Genomic DNA, 17184 nt, shown 5'->3' with positions numbered 1-17184 from the left:
CTAATTATTTCAATCAGATTATTCATAATTCATGCTATAAAACTGCAAGAATAAAGTATTGTAACATTGTTTTAAAGGCAAGATTTTACGTAAAGAGATGTTTACAAACTCAGAGTGCTGTGACCTGCCTGAAGAGGCTGGGATGCCCACTGGTTGTCTTAAGGCAGAGTTAATCACAAACGCTTGCTGATCTGCATGCTTTAATTGCCATCGGGCTCTTCTGTAATATTTACTGAAATTTAGGGGTAAACAGCTTGTGTTTTGTAGTTTGGAAGCAGTCTTACTTACAGGATTGAGTTAAAAGGTACTGCCATGCAACTGGACTATATACACAGTGTGTTCTGCCTGGATCAGTCCCATGCAGGCTCCCTGCTTATGGGTCGAGTCTTGTGCCCCGCTTATGAGCCCAAGTTAGTTGATTCTGTGTTTTCTTGTGGTGCCCTTGACTCCTCTAGCTGTCTCTGACTCTTTTACTGGCTTTTGGGACCCTACTGTGTTGTTTCGCCCCAACTTTAGTACATGGAGGGGTGCTTAGTCTTATATGTCTTGTTTTGTTGATACTCGTGGGAAACCTGCCCTTTTCTAAACAGAAACTGTGGAGGAGTGAATTGGGGGGGGATGGGAAAATGGGGAGGTGTGGGGAGGGACTGGGAGGAGAAGACGGAGGGGAAATTGCTGCCAGGATGTCAAATACATACATACATCTATGAACATAGCGGACAATGAGGACTACTGAGAACTCAAGAACAATGACAATGGGTTTTTGATCCTACTGCACGTACTGGCTTTGTGGGAGCCTAGGCAGTTTGGGTGCTCACCTTACTAAACCTGGATGGAGGTGGGCGGTCCTTGGACTTCCCACAGGGCAGGGACCCTGATTGTTCTTTGGGCTGACGAGGGAGGGGGACTTGATTGGGGGAAGGAGAGGGAAATGGGAGGCGGTGGCGGGGAAGAGACAAAAATCTTTAATAAATAAATAAATAAATTAAAAAAAAGAAAAGATATTGTAGAGGACTTTCACTTTAGAACTTCACAGGCTATGCCCAATAATTCTGGAGACTGCTGCCTTTCTTCAGGAATAGACACAGTACTTTGCCAAAATCACTAAAAACAATCACTATTCTGAGGCTCACACCACGCCAATCCTAGGTGAATTCTAATCACTCAGTACTCCTGGCAACACTGTTTTCAGTTGCTCCTCACTCTTACTCTTCTGTGTCACACTGAACTACATAGCTCAGGCCAGTGTCTTTCATTCTGTTTCGACATGAAGATTCCAGCTAGGTGTAACTTTTCTAAAGAACAGGCTTTCTACTGTGTGCACCACATGCCTCTGTATCTGTTGGCATATCCGAACTGGGAGACGAAAAGTGCGGGACAAACCCGATTTAGTGTCCTTGTCTTTGGTCTAACTCTATTCAATAAGGACACTTTTGTTTTCATTAACTAATGAGTTGCTAACTTATTTTAACAGCAGAGCCTCCGATATAAACTAATCTTTATGATAATAAAGGTAATAATGGTGATACGTACAGAAATCCTTTATATTCACGGGCATGTTCTATGTTACTGCAGGCATTTTTCTGAGATGTTCTTTTTTGATACATGTTTTTCATTTATGGTTTACTTTTTGGCCCTAAATTTTGATAATTATAAAAAATCAGAGTAACGTGGTGGTCATCAAAAACTACTCAAATGTACTTTATGAGAAGCTTTGTGTCAGTAATTTTTAAAAGAATATGGTGTCTCCTATTTAAAAAGTCTGTAATTTGTAATTAAATTAGAAAAATACGTTTAGAATTTGGAAATTGTAGTACTGTACAATCAAAGTGGTTTTTATTTTTGTTAATTTCAGAAAATGTTAAACTGGGTAAAATAATGACCGATATTGAATCTGTGAGTAAGAAAATGGAGAAAGAAAAGCAACTGAGCCTCAGAAAATCCAGGTAATGTGGAATTATTTAACCTGGGAAATACAGACACATACATGCATACACAACAGAGAGAGAGAGAGAGAGAGAGAGAGAGAGAGAGAGAGAGAGAGGAGAGAGGAGAGAGGAGAGAGGAGAGAGGAGAGAGGAGAGAGGAGAGAGAGGAGAGAGAGGAGAGAGAGGAGAGAGAGGAGAGGGAGGAGAGATATTGAAATCGAGAGATTTTCTTCTTCTTTGCCAATATTCTCTCAACAATTGCAGTGGTTCCTCAAGCCCATTAACACTCCATGCATAAGGCGAATTTATCTTTCTGCTCTAATCCCAAAGCATATCAATTATCAAAATTTTACTTTTCAGTTCAATTAACTTTTGAACTGGAGGATGTCTGAGTAGCTAAGCAAACCATCTGGGTTTTACAGTGCATAAGCTCAAATCCAATTTGTGTCTTTCTTGAGAAAAATGCCATATTTTATGATAATATTACATAAGTTTGGAATTTTAATAACTCCTTTGCAGCAATTATGGAGCAGAATAAGTTATGATTTTCCCTTTAAAATCTAATAATTAAAGGTTAGTCTTTCTCTAACAGAAGGTGAGAATGATTCCACAGAACATGGTTGGAATGCAAAGATTTAGAACATTGCTTCTGCTCTCCAGTGTCTAGAGATAGCTCAGCTACTCTTCTGGATTATTCTACAGGATCTTACTATCTTTAAGATAACTTTACAAGGGTGTGCATGAGGGTGGACCGTAAGGCTTCAGATAAAGCCTCCAATAATCCTTAAGTACATATTTTTTGAGAACTTATAGAATATTGTAGAATACTCCTCTGTTAAAACAACTTTTTCATGGCTTATTTTACAGCAATTCATTAACACAGTATGTAAAGAAAATTCCAGTAATTGACACAATGCTCAAATAATAGAAATTGGAGGAGATATTATTTTGCTTTAAAGAATATCTTGACTTCCAAAATCTGTATCTAAATTGTGTTTTGCACTAGAAGACCCTTGTCTGATATAACCATTTTCTTTGATTAAATGTATTACAAGTCTCAGATTTGAACAAGTAGAAAGTGTACCCAGCTTCAGGGGAAAAATTGATTTTATTTACGAGAGGGGAAGATTGATTACATTTTTTTCCTTTCTATATTTGCCCAATTTAACTCAAGACACAGGTTAGCTAAACTAAGTCATGGCTGTGGGAAGATTAGTTAGTAAAGCAGTTAAAGAGTGTAGACTACCCAGTGAGCTTTTAGTAAACAGAAGAGTTAACTGAATTTATTTAAAAATACTTTTTACTTTACTTATAGCCTGTAAGCCAAAGAACACAAATGGCTACTCAGGGACAAGTGGGCCACTTGTTAATGATAAATCTGAGCAGAAATAACGTCTTTCATTATGTTGTTTTTCTCAGTAGGGTTAACTGTTTCTCAGGGATTTTTTTCTTCTTAACTGGTGGGAGATAAAGGTCTCCTAAAACACCTAGCTCCAATATTTAATAAAAACATGTCCTGTTTAATGTGGAAGATCAACTTTGTTGGAAGTTAAGAGCTGGTCCATGCACCCCAGTGACAGCCTGGGGTGCCTGAAGTATGAACTTCAGTCCACTCCAGCTGCCTTGTCCTTATTTATAGTTAGTTATTGTGGCAGCTTGTTCCTACCTTAAGCAGTTACCTTCATTTTGTTAATGTTGGAATGTGATGGGAAAGACAAGCAAGTGTTTGGAGATACGGTGACTCAGGTTCTTTAAAAACCTGTGCTTTAGACGATTAAAAAAAGGCATCAGGTTGAGTTTTTAAGGAAATCTGGCTCTCAATATAATGCAGAAAAGAAGAGGCTATAGACAACAAAGAGAAGACAGAAGCCCAGCCAGGCAGCCAGGTAGAGGACTGCCAACAGGCTTTCAGACTAGAGTCTGGGAGGGTTTCTGCCCAGGTCACATAGAGGCTTATGGGAGAGTTATTTCTCTCCTATATTTCCTCTCAAGGTGCCTTGGGAAACATTTATGGGTAAGGTGACAAACAACATGTTTAAGTATATTATAAAAATATTTACTGAAGAAAAGAAAAATTTGCTAAAAATAAGGAATATGAAAGAATTTCATAAATTATGATGTTTATCTTTGCCTACATTTTTCTATTTTGGACATGCGAAGAACAAGCAAAATGGAATGCTTTCATATTTTCACATTTAAGCTTAAGAACATGAAGTTCTTTATCCTTAAATTTTAAATTAACATTGTCACCTGACAACGATGGTGGATGTGGATACATTCTAAAGGTTACTTTCCAATCATAACAAAAAAAAATTCACTGACCTACTTATTTTTTAGTGCTGATTTTTGGTGTTAGTTGAGAGAACTGCAACTGTCATGCTTTCAAATTCAGTGCATCTCTGTCAACACATGCCTATAATTCAGGCAAGTGAGCGTGGACTTGGTCCTCTAGTTTTGGCATCAATGAGCGTCTTACGTTGTATTGGAGAATCTATGCTCAGGCCTTCTGATCAGTGCAATAGTGGAACCCAAAGGAAGTTCTGCCCGGCTTTCCTCCGGCTCTCTTCTTCATCTCACCTCCAGACTGCTGGAGTGTGGGCGTGCATTCCAACATCCAACAACAGCTGTATTGAAACAGCTCAGAATCTTTGCTTAATGGTTTTCAAATGTTTTGCTAAAAAGAGTCAGTTGTAAATTTTTGTCATAATTATTCATTTGTGAAAGATGGTTGAAAAAATATTTGTCCCAATTTGGAGATTAAACAGTATTTAGCCTTGGTCCACATGCTAGAAAGTAAAGCAAACTGTCTAATGAATGCATTTCACCTTAACTTTAGTAGGATATAAATGAATCTAAAATTTCAAAGGTAATTACTCAAGTCCTTGACCAAATCCATGGATATGTCATATGCATAATAGAAATATGAGATGGGCTCATCTTATAACTTATTTACTCTTTATTTAGTGCCTACACCCTATCTGATAACAAGCACTGAACAGGATGGTAATAGCCTTTTCCCCATATATGTTATTTTTTTCTTATTAAAACATTTTAAACACTTAAAACCTCTGTAAAACTTATATAGCACCCAGATAACAATATCATCTCTAGGCATTTATACCAAGCAGGTAATTGAGCAGGTACACAAATAAGAATGCTCAAAGGTTTTTTTGAGAGTTTTTAAAAATACCGAAAAAAATGTGAGCACCCCAAATATTCATTAGAAGCTGACAAACCACTAGTATATTCAAGCCATACACTACAATGTGAAGTGACGGTCCAATACAACAACACACATCTATATATGTTAATGAAGATGCCCATAGTATAATATTAACTGCAAAACCAATTAGAAAGTTTGTTTGCGTTTATATACACATAAACATTGTAAAGATATGGAATGTATTATACAGTTTACCATGTCAAATGATGTTAGAATAAAATAATGTGCTATAATTATTGAAGCCTCACTGCCTGACTTCACATCAGAGCTCCACCTATTTCTCCTTGGGATAATCTGACCTACATGACCCCTATGCATTGTAGTTCCTTCAGGTGTAAAATGAGGAGATTAATAGTAGACGCAGTGGCAGAGGTTTGTTGGGAGGATTAAACAAGCAGGACACATGGGAGGCTCTGAATAGTTCTTAGACTAAGAGTAACTCCAGGTTCGTAATAATTAACAAAATATCGGAGAAATGGTATTAGAGAAGATTTTTCTTTTCTTTTGTTTATTTAAAATTTCTAAATTGTCTATATGGCCCTTGACTCTAGATCCAACAGATGTGTTTAAATCTCTATAAGTAATATTAGGAAAATTATATTATTTAAAAACTCTTATGAAACAATGAAAAATAGATACTAAGCCTATTTTCCTGATTTTTTGTTATGTAGGACTTGCTCAGAAAGGAGATATTCCTACTTTTAATCCACACTCAGAACCAGCAAACTTTAGTGTTATTATTTCAATATTAGTTACACTGCAGCACATGGAGGAAGCCACGGGGTTAGTACTGTTGTCACAAGCATCTGAGGCTAACATTTAACTCTGTTATATTAGGCTTGGGGACCAGATTACAAAACAAGGGATACCGAATCACTCAAGTTGTAACTCTGTGTTTTTGAAACAGAATGTTGGAACCCTTCCATTCCCGTCTTGGCTTGCCTTTGCTGAATCTGACCTCTTCTGGGGGATTTCTGAGAGAACCTGGTGAGTTTCTCTAGGCTAATGCTGGGAGCAGTAGAGATTTTCCTGATGTAAATCAGTCAGTATTGAGCAAAATCACTTGTTTATTATTCCATTTGAAAAACTATGTCTAGAGATAAAGGACTTGGGTGGACAACTACTGAAAACTAATTTTTGTTTCTTTACTTAAACTTGAAAAGTTGGTTCTTTTAAAAATGTGTGTAAATGTAGGATATTGTGGGAAATTATGAAGATAAATTCTTTGAATTTAAAAGAGGTTTCCAATAATAATTCTTCTGAGTTACTGTTTTCAAAATATATAAAATTTCTTCAAAAGAAGCTACATATGGCATTTTAAAGTCCTTTAAGTACAATCTGAAAGATTGGATTGAAAGACCCCCAGTGTGGGGAGACTCGCACTCAAGTCTCGGGATAACACGACCCTCCCAGTAACTCACAAGAGACCGTCCTTGCTGCAATCACATGAGGTTTATTCGACAAGACAGGAACCAGTGCACTGGGGCCAAGACTCATAACCCACGCAGGGAAGGAGTTTGACCCTGAGTAACTAGGAGAAGGGGTTTTTAAGGGAAGAAACCACAGCCCAGTAATCCGAAGGGGGTAGGGAGGGCGTCATAGAAAATTCCGAAATCACCAGTGATGATCACAAGGGGGCAACTTGAAGATTATTCTCAAGATTACAATCTAACTTTATCTTCAGCTAGTTCCTGAAACAGAGTCACTGACCTGGCTAACCCTAGATTGATTCTTCCTCCCTGCTTAGATTTTTGGCTCTATTTTTTTCTGCTGGAGGGGTCTGGATTTATGCAGGTCTTTCAGGATATTAGAGGTTATTTTGAAGACCTAAGAAGGGTATTGACTTGACAAAACTATGCTGTAGTTTTCCTTCTTTTTAATTTGCTACTCAGAGTCTTAATATTCAGGTTGGTTTGTTTTCTTCTATATGTACAAAGACTATCTAGACAAAGGCTCAGCCATTGTCTTTTTAGCATTGCACAAAAGATAGAAGACCATTTTAAAATGCTAGCTGAGAGAATCCCACTTATTGTGAAATTGAATGAAGATTGCAGAATTGCAGCCACCCATGTGTTACTTTCAAGATCTGTTAAAAGTTGCTCCAATACAAAAAAAAAAAATCTTTTTAAATACCTGAAACATGCACTAAAGTAACCACAGCTTCATGACAGCAAAAGACTCTGTCCAATTCACAGCCCCTGCCAAATAATCAGACTTAACGCATGTTGATGGGTGGATGACAGAAACATATGAAAAGGAGATAGCACCCAAACAAAGCAGCTTCCAAGGTGATTCTGTGTGTCCCTTCACTCTAGACAAGAGCTAGAAAGACACAAGACAATTGTATTGAGGGAATAAAATACTTGATGCTATTGTTCAATAATTATTTTAAATGTAATGAATGTTCGTGGACTAAAGTAATGGAGTCATTAAGCCAAATAAAATGTGTCACAGTTTTCTGCCTTAAGTCCAGACTCCAGCAGACTGTGTGCATCATCCCAGAGATCTCAGCTCTCTTCTCACAGCAGTCAGAGTCAGAAGACTGCATGTTCTGGAAGCATAAACATTGTAATAAATCCGTAATTTCTGAATGCTATAAAGTTTCTGTTCCTTCCTCCTTTAAAATAAAATGTATCTCTAATATGAGTAGACATGTAACCAGTGTTTTATCGTGTGAAGTTTTGTTGAATATTGTTTTGTTTTTAGCTAAATCATTATCTTTTGATTAAAATAAAAATTTCTAAAACAATAAAAAGCAACTAAAACAGAAATGTCTAACAATTTGGGACCAGCAATTTATTTTGTTAAGTATTAAATGTGAAAAATATGTTGATTTTTGTTCTAAACTAATTTATATACATTCAATGCTTTGTGTCTTTGTTGAAAAACTAAATATTTTTAAAATGCCTTTAAAGTTTATTTTAATTCCATTTTCTAAAACTCTGTCTGACATGTTATTATAAATCTGTTTGCTGAAACATGTCTCCAGGAATTGCAGGAAGCATTCACTCAAGTTCCTTAAAAAAACAAACAATGTTACTTAAGCAATCAAAGAACATAAGTATGTTCCCTCTGGAGTGCACAGTAATTTTATATAATCTTAAACATTTCCAAAATACTGACAAATCATCATTTTTATTGAAAGAAAAAAAAGAAAGAAAACTAGATCATAGGAATGAAGATCAATCCTGATTTCTATCCATTAGATTACAATTTAAGTAGATGATGAGGGTATCACGCCTTGAAGTCTCACCATTTAAACCGGCATCGGAGAGCTCTTGCTAGTGATGATATTGGAGTTCTGATTCTTCTAGCATCTAAGAGGAAGCCTTATGAAAATTGCTGAATCACTTGTGACTGTTTCTTCATGGGAGAAACATGGAGGCTAATAATATCACCAAACTGAGAATGTTTAGAGCATGCTTGGGAGGTGTGTGGCATAATCTGGTGCTCACCAAAATTGAGCTGCAGTTACTAGTGACTGTTTCAAATGAATGACCTCAAAGGCACACTAGGAGCAAACAGCTGGTTTGCCAAGAACTGTCTCTGCACCTGTCCTATAAGAGGAACCAGCTACATTAGCACCTTCACACCTTGAACACTGTGGCCCTGTTCCTGCTGTTGTCATGGCAGTCATCTTGCCGAAGTCCGTCAGTCTATCCTTTGGCTGTCTTACTTCAGTCTGTTCAGTAAGGAACTTCTAATTTGATATTCCAACAATCACCCTTTCACCAGTGATTTCAAAACTGTTTCTTACCTTTCTGAGACAAAGAAAATGGAATCATGGTATAAACTCTTACTTGGAAAGGTGTTCTCTTATTAAAAAGAAATTATTTAACTTTATTTTATGTGCATTGGTGTGAGGGTATCAGATCATCTGGAACTGGAGTTGCAGATAGTTGTGAGTTGTCATGTGGGGGCTGGAAATTGAACCCTGGTCTTAACTGCTGAGCCATCTCTTCAGGATCAAGGAAGTTTCAAAATGAACTCCAGAAGGAGAGAGTTTAGTCAATGAAACCCACACTGCCCTAAGTGACAAACTTTGTGGCTTGATAAGGATGCCTTCAACTTTGTGGGCTTTAAGTTTCGTGTGTGTTTTCCTCAAGGGAATGATGAAGTTGCTGTTTAGGAAAGGCATAGATGGTTAGACAATTTCCGTTATCTGTGGCTGGTTCTTAGTTTCTCTACAGACCGTTAACAGTAGAAAGACAGTAATATCCCCCAAGTTCACAGTCCTCAGACTCCCAGAGAAAAGCCCTGAGTATTGCCTACAACTCTGTCTGATACAGCCTCCACCAGATGTGGGTTTGCAGTCACTGGAGGATGCTAAAGCCAACTGTGAGTAACTCCACGCCTCTTGTCTGACCTCACCAACACGTCTTCCACTTTGGAATGTGTTCACTCTGCTTTTGGACCTCATATTGAATGACAAACAAACAAACAAACAAAACAAAACAAAACAAAAAGCAAAATCCTTTTACCATCTTAAAGAGTTCCCTCCACACTTTAGACCTAACTGAAGACACGGTTGAGACCATTTCTTCTGCGGCTCTCTAAAGTGGCACCATTTCTTTCTCCCATCCTTAACAAACACATCTAGGGGTGGAGATGGGAGAGTGTCTTTCTTGATCCTCATCATTATTGCTTCCAGACCATCTCTGCCTCTTTCCTAAAATTCTCAGCTTTGACTCTCATGTCATCCAATGGCATTATCCATTAGCTTTCTTCTTGAAATAATTATTAGTTTGTGCCCATCTTCTCATAGCTTAAATTTAGCTTCAGGAACCTTGTTATTGTCTCTAATGCTTGTTATCATTCTTGGCCATTTTGCTATTGAGGCAAGTGAAATCTCTTGACTCATTAGCTTCTCAATTCTTTTTATTCTTTTCCTCTAGTGATTTTTACCTTCCATCCATCATCCCATATACTCTCATGTAATCATAGAGATAACTAAGTAGTACCTCCAATAGTCTACTTTGAAAAATGCTATGGAAAATGCATGGCATTTCATAAAGTCCAACAGCTGTAAAAAACTAGTTCCATGAGGGGTCTTGGTAGTGAAAAAATCAAGTTTTTAATTTCTTCTCTAGCTATTCTAACTTCATCTCTGATTTAATCCAGCTCATGATTTCACTCACTAACATTTTGATATGGCCCCCAGTCTCCAGCCTGGTGTGGGAGAATTGTCTGTATTCTGTCAATCATGTTTTAAATAAATGCTGATTGGCCAGGCAGGAATTATAGGTGGGAAAACCAGACAGGAAGTAGAAATGATGTAATGAGAACAGAATTCTGGGAAGGAGGAAACTGATTCCTCCCACCCCTGCCCAGACCACCGAAGCAGCAGGATGTGATCTGCCCCACTGAGAAAAGGTACTGAGCCGCATGGCTAACATAGATCAGAAAAATGGATTAATCAAGATGTGAGAGTTAGCCAGTGAGAGGCTAGAGCTAATGCCAATCAGCTTATAATTTATGGAGACCTATGTATGATTTTTTGGGGGGCTAAACAGTTGTGGGGTACTGGGTGAGACAGAAACCGCAACAAACAGGACCACTCATTATACACCAGCTTACATATTTTCTAAGTCAGCTGTACTACTTACTACATTCTGTAACTCAACTGTATTGCATCAAATATAGTTTATTAAAATAATTTTTATATACAGTAGTTCAAATATTTTCTTTCATTTTGAATATATATTTGAGGGTCTTTATTTATTTCTTTCTTCTTCTGAGAAGGTGAATACTACCCAAGGATTAAAAATCCTGGTTAAATATTAAAAGACAATTAAAAAAATTGGCAGTTATTCTCAGAAAACCACAAAAACATGTTGACAAACCTAAGAAAGCCAGATTCCATAGGGGCTTTCTTTAAAGGTGATTGTTTTCATGACTCACGCTTCTTCCTGTTTGCCTAGGACTTCTACTTAAAAATTGTGATAATAGGAAGCCCAACCACACCCCACCCATTCTCTCTCTCATTAGTTCTCTCTCAGTCAACCAATATATGTTTGTAGGTGCATATGTGTGGATATCTTTTAGATATGATTATATATGCCATAATCATCTTCTCAATATGGAGGAATCTTCTTCCAGTAAGATGAATGACATTTTTGTTAGGACAACAAAGTATTAGGCACATGGACTCTCAAAGAATATCTCATGAATGACTTGTATTAGCAGCACAGATAGTTCCAAAGACTCAAACTTCTTCTCATTATATTTATATTACATTCAGATAAATAACCAGTTTGTATGTTTTATTTTTATAATACATACATAAAGCCTTATTAAAAATGTTCAGAGAAAAATATTTTCCATTAACACTCTGTTTTCTTACAACCGTGAGTACCAGGATGTTTTATTTCTCATATTTTGGTTTTTCAGTCTTTAAAAACCTGTGGCAACACAAATTTGAATGTTTCCTATAGTTAGGTCTAATATAATTTGATTAATTACACAACATACCCATTTCATTTTCTCCCATTGATAACTACATTATCCCCCACCTACCCCTCTGTGCTGAAGAGCATCTCTTTCCCTCATCTATCCCTTTTGCATGCACTTCTGGAGTGGTCAACATCAGAGAGGAGAAGTCACATGCTTTCTCCCAGCTTTCCTGGAGGATAAAAAGACAGCAAAGTCAAGGGAGGGAGCCAGGAATTCTCTATTCATTTTAGAAGTTTAAAATAGGTAAGAACAACATTCTTGATAGGTTTAATTTTATTCTGGGATCTACTATACAACCTCAAGTGGATTGAGAGATACATAAAGCTCATCTGAATACATTCAATAATTGCTGTAGCCCTGTTAATTCTATGACCTCCCATTTTTAGAATTTTACCGTAAGCATCAAATGTCTTCTTATTTTCATTCATTGCTATAATTTTAATAACTATCATATGCTAATATGTGTGATAAAAATTAAATTTAATATACTTTAAATGTTTTGTCATTCTTTACTATAATGATTTTTCAAAATATTAATGAAAAGTAGATGTTTATAACACAATAAATTTATTTTTAATATAATAGTAGTATAATTTTCACATTGTTTATATATACAAACACATACACAATATATCTGAGAATATATATATATATATACATACACACACACACACACACACACACACACACACACACACATATATATATATATTGACTCTCAGATTTTTTGAATGCTCAATTCTAACTTTTCCAATTTTTTATATGAGGAGCTAAGAATCATTAAGCTTGTGACCAGCCTAAGCCACATAAGTATCAGGTTATGTTTAGTGTGTGTGAACATGTGCATTATATATGGCACTATAGATAAAACTCCAGGGTCCCACACATGCTACACAGCTGCTCCACCACTGAAGTACTCCCTATCCCTAGAATAGTTCTGATTTCAATTTCCATATTTATTCCATTTACCATACCAATTACATGATTCATGTGGTCTATATGCATTTATGAAAAATGTGTTATTTGAATATTATATAATCAGTATATAGTAATATATACCGTAATTTACTGTGGATAATGCTTATGTACCCTGTAAAGATTTGTCACTTGTGTTGGTTTAATAAAACACTGATTGGCCAGTAGCCAGGCAGGAAGTATAGACAGAAAAACCAGGCTAGGAGAATTCTGGGAAGAGGAAAGGCTCAGTCTGCAGTAACCAGCCAGACACAGAGGAAGCAAGATGAGAATGCCTTACTGATAAAAGGTACCAAGCCATGTGGCTAAATATAGATGAGAATTATGTGTTAATTTAGGTTGTAAGAGGTAGTAACATGCCTGAGCTAACAGGCCAAACAGTTTATGATAACATAAGCCTCTGTGTGTTTCTTTGGGACTGAATGGTTGCAGGATCTGGTGGGACAGAAACATCCATCTACATAATAGAGCAAACTGTGATTCAGATTAGGAAGGGGCTGTGAACTGAGCATTTTGTAGAACATTCAAGATTATGAACTAATACGTAATATACAGATGCCTGGGTTTTTGACAGTTTTTGTCTTTGTACTATTAAATATTATATTTCTCATTTCTTTGCATAATTTTACAGTGAACTTTTTCAGTCAGTCTTAGAAATATCAATATGGTTGTTGTGTTTTAAACAGCTCTGAAGTATGATTTAGAAATTACTTTGTGTTGCTCTTTCAACATGTAATAATTTAATATGATAAATGCTTTTCTGGCATGATTTCCCATGGCTCTCCTAATAGGCACTTCATAAAAGTCTGAGTTGATTATCTGAGAAGAGACTTTGCCTCTTCCTCTCCATGACAATGTGAGAAAATATTCCTAATGTGTCAGATCCTGAAGAGTCAGAAGTGGTAATCCTGGGAGGGGAGCTGTGATGGGAGAGAGACAGCTTTCAGACGATTACGATAATAGCCATGTCTTGACCACAACTGCTTTCTGCTCACTTTATTCTGCCGCAGAAAGGAGAACCAACAGGACCCAGTCAATGACAGATGGTCTAATTTCCAAAAGTTTCAAGGGAGACAGTACATAGTCAATAAATATTAATAGTATTAAAAGTGGGTTTCAGATGTTTATTATTTGATGTAGTTTTAGTCACATTTAAAAATTACAGGTAGATAACTTATTCATATATCATATGGCAACACCAAGAGAGAGCAGCCTTAGACCCAAGATGTACAATTAGAAGTAAAATTCAGAAAGATTGTAGTGTACTATTCTCTAGTACATAAAAATGTGAAGAGGAGGTGTAATAAAATTTAAACATTTTATTTAATATGACTAATTGTGACATATCTATATATAATCAATATGAAAAGTCATTAGAAATACATTTATCTAGCCTTTTCTCATTAAGTTTTTGAAATCTGATGGATAGGGAAGCATACCACACATTTTAATTTTGGATATACTTATATGTTCATAAAAATCCATGGCTTGTAGTTTTTGAGCACACCTTTTGACAATGTGAATCCAAGGACCTTGACCTTGTATTTATGACACTTGTCATATAGCAAATGTACACCAAATATTTAAAAAGAAGGAAGTAAAGGAAGAGAATGAAAGGTCAAAGAACATTGAAATGAAACTATCTGCTCACATGATAACAGGTAAAGGGTCTAGTTACTTCATGTTTATCCCATCTTCAGTCTGAATTGACATACTAGGTGACAGTGTATTTATATTTATTTTTATTAGCTTTTATATATTGACCTACCAAAACATAGTATTTTTCCCCAGTTACATCTTAATGGAAAGAAGCTAGAGTCAAGAGTAGGACATTCTTGGCATCAAGATTATAGCCAAAAACAATTACGTTAAATTGCTTAGCATGCTACAGAATTAATTAGCCATGATCTTAAGCATAAATACTTAATAGATAGAACACCCTCTGAACATGGAGGTTCACATTTAAATACAAACATTTTAGTGAGTAAGTGGCAGTCATGAATCCAATCTGAAAAGTTAATATCCCCATTACTGCAGGTCTCCTTAGCACCCTCTGTTCAGGCCATTGCCCATAGAACTGTCAAACACAAAGGTATATAGTATGTTCTTCCTTGTTCTACAGTCACATTCACACATACTCAGTATAACAAGCATTAAAAAAATGTGAGGGACACACACACATGCACACATACACATACGTAAAACAGAGACTGGTTTCATGACCTTGGCGTTGCAAAGGATTTAATGCCCTGTGACTTTGAAATTCTTAATAACTTTATAAAATTTGTTAACAGATTGGTGCTGGTGCTTGATGTTGGGGGAGGGTGCTTGTTTGTTTCCTGGCCTTTCAGACCCAAAATCATTACACAAGACTGTATTAATTAAAACACTGCTTGGCTAACAGCTTAAGCTTATTGCTAGCTAGCTCTTATATACTAAACTAACCCATCTCCATTAAACCATGCATCACCATGGATTGTGGACTGCTGGTAAAGCTTCATCAGGCTTCCGCAGAGACATCTGTCTCTGGTGGTGGCTACATGGCTTCATCTTGACTCTGCCTACTCTCTCTCTATATTTCTTTCAGCCTTGCTTTACTCTGTTAAGCCATTGCCCAAAAGCACGTTTTTTATTAACCAATGGCAATAAAACATATTCAAAGCATACATCACCTTCCATATCACCGCCCCTTTTCTGATGTGGTCAACTATATCCACATAAAACCTGAGAAAGCTTAAAAAGGATTTTGACAGACAGACAGACAGACAGACAGACACACACACACACACACACACACACGGAATAAAGCATGGCTTTTTGGTAGCAGCGTTTTCTTGGGTGGGTTCTGTTTGCTAGAAGCAAGCAGAGGCATGATTCTTTTAAGAGAAGTCTTCCTGACTCAGTGGTAGGAGAAAAAACTACACGGTTCCTTTAAGAAGGCTTTCTGGTTCATGCTAGTTGCACGAACAACTCTGATTCTTTTCAGAGGTCCAGCTAGAGAGCATTTAAATGGGGTTTGTGAGCAGCATGTTACAAACTGCTTAATATAGTATGGATCTCAGTTTATTGATACAAATTTAAGACCAATTTTGTTATATATATTTCTGCTATTGATTGAGGTATCGTGTTTGTGCAGCTCATTTAAAAATGTAATGTATAATTAAGAAATATAGCTTAATAGATAATCATCTATAATAGTCAAGCTTGTCATCATGTTAGTTGAGTTTTCTAGATATATAGAGATATATTTTAGTTAGATAGTGTTTCTTCAAATATTTCAGAGACCTTCAGAATATGACATTTAAAATGACATTTTAAGAACTTAGGACTTTTCATAACATTGAAATGCATCTGCTCCTGGAAGCACCAGTCTACTTCAAGAGGATGATGGACATTGAAGAGGCTCCTCATGGAGTTTGTTAGCCATTGTGCAAGGAATTGCTCTTACCTGAACTGTTTGACTGAGCATGTAGAACCTGTAGAAAAAAAACTGCCGAACTTGCGTAAAGGTGAGACAGTCCTTTTGGGTTCCTGCTTCATGAAAGAGTCTGCCAGACATTATGCAGGACACAGCAGAAAGCAACTAATAGACTTTGCCATTACAAGGCAGAACAGATCTTCAAATATCCTGCTTCATAAAAATGTCTTCTGGGTACTATGGGCCTATAGGTTGAAGATGGGTGCCCCAACATTACAGAAGAACCTTGGGTGTCTAGGCAGCAAGATGTCTCTGTCAATTCTTGAGTTTTGGAAGTTACTTACATTGTACTTCCTCTTTACTTAGGTAATACTATATCCTTCTGGAGTCTTTGATAGAGTTGAAGAATAGAGAGTTGTAGTTTTCCTTAGTTATGATAAAAGATAAAGTATATACAAATGTTGTAATGTTAATTCTTACTTGGTACCTGTTTTGTTAAATGTAATCTTGCCATGTTAAAGTTAAAACCTTCCTTTTTATTTAAACAGAAAAAGGGAGGGGATGTATGCTGTGAATATGTTTTATTGCCATTAGTTAATAAAGAAGCTGCTATTGGCCAATGGCTTAACAGAGTAAAGCCAGGCTGAAAGATACACACACACACACACACACACACACACACACACACACACACACACATATATAGTGAGTAGGCAGAGTCAATGTAAAGTCATGTAGTCACCACTGGAGACAAATGCCTTTGCTGGAGCCCACTGAAACTTTGCCAGTAGGCCACAACCATATGGTTACGCACAGCTTAATGGAGATGGGATGGTTTAGGATATAAGGGCTAGGTAGCCATACACTTCAGTTATTAGCTAAACAGTATTGCAAATAACATAGGTTCTGTGTGGTTATTTTGAGTCTGGGCAGCCAGGAATGAATGAACAGCTTCTGCTTACACTTGAGTTGTCTGTGACCATGGGGCATGCTCTGTAGGCTTGCCACCTAACTCCCAATTGTCATACTTTCTGCCACCGCCACCACTGCCCCCTTTTACAGGGGCAGGTTCTCGACTGCATGCTTTTGAATTCTACTGAGCAGTTGTGAAAAACATGACAGATAGACACCCCTGAATCAAAACATCTTATCCATTTTTTTCTTAAATAATTCTCTATTTTCATTTT

General features: G+C 36.7%; 1 protein-coding gene across 1 annotated transcript in view; it reads left to right on the top strand.

Annotated features, from left to right (window-relative positions):
- Window positions 1-17184, top strand: part of Iqcm (IQ motif containing M) — a 370694-nt gene that overhangs the window by 47029 nt on the left and 306481 nt on the right. Inside the window, exons 4-5 of the mRNA XM_075977882.1 lie at window positions 1856-1946; window positions 6059-6138. Of these exons, the coding sequence (XP_075833997.1) occupies window positions 1856-1946; window positions 6059-6138 (171 nt within the window). The remainder of the gene's footprint in view (window positions 1-1855; window positions 1947-6058; window positions 6139-17184) is intronic.

The sequence above is a fragment of the Microtus pennsylvanicus genome, chromosome 6 (genome assembly GCF_037038515.1).
Source record: "Microtus pennsylvanicus isolate mMicPen1 chromosome 6, mMicPen1.hap1, whole genome shotgun sequence".
Taxonomy (NCBI): Eukaryota; Metazoa; Chordata; class Mammalia; order Rodentia; family Cricetidae; genus Microtus; species Microtus pennsylvanicus.
This window is presented reverse-complemented; position numbering and strand designations above follow the sequence as displayed.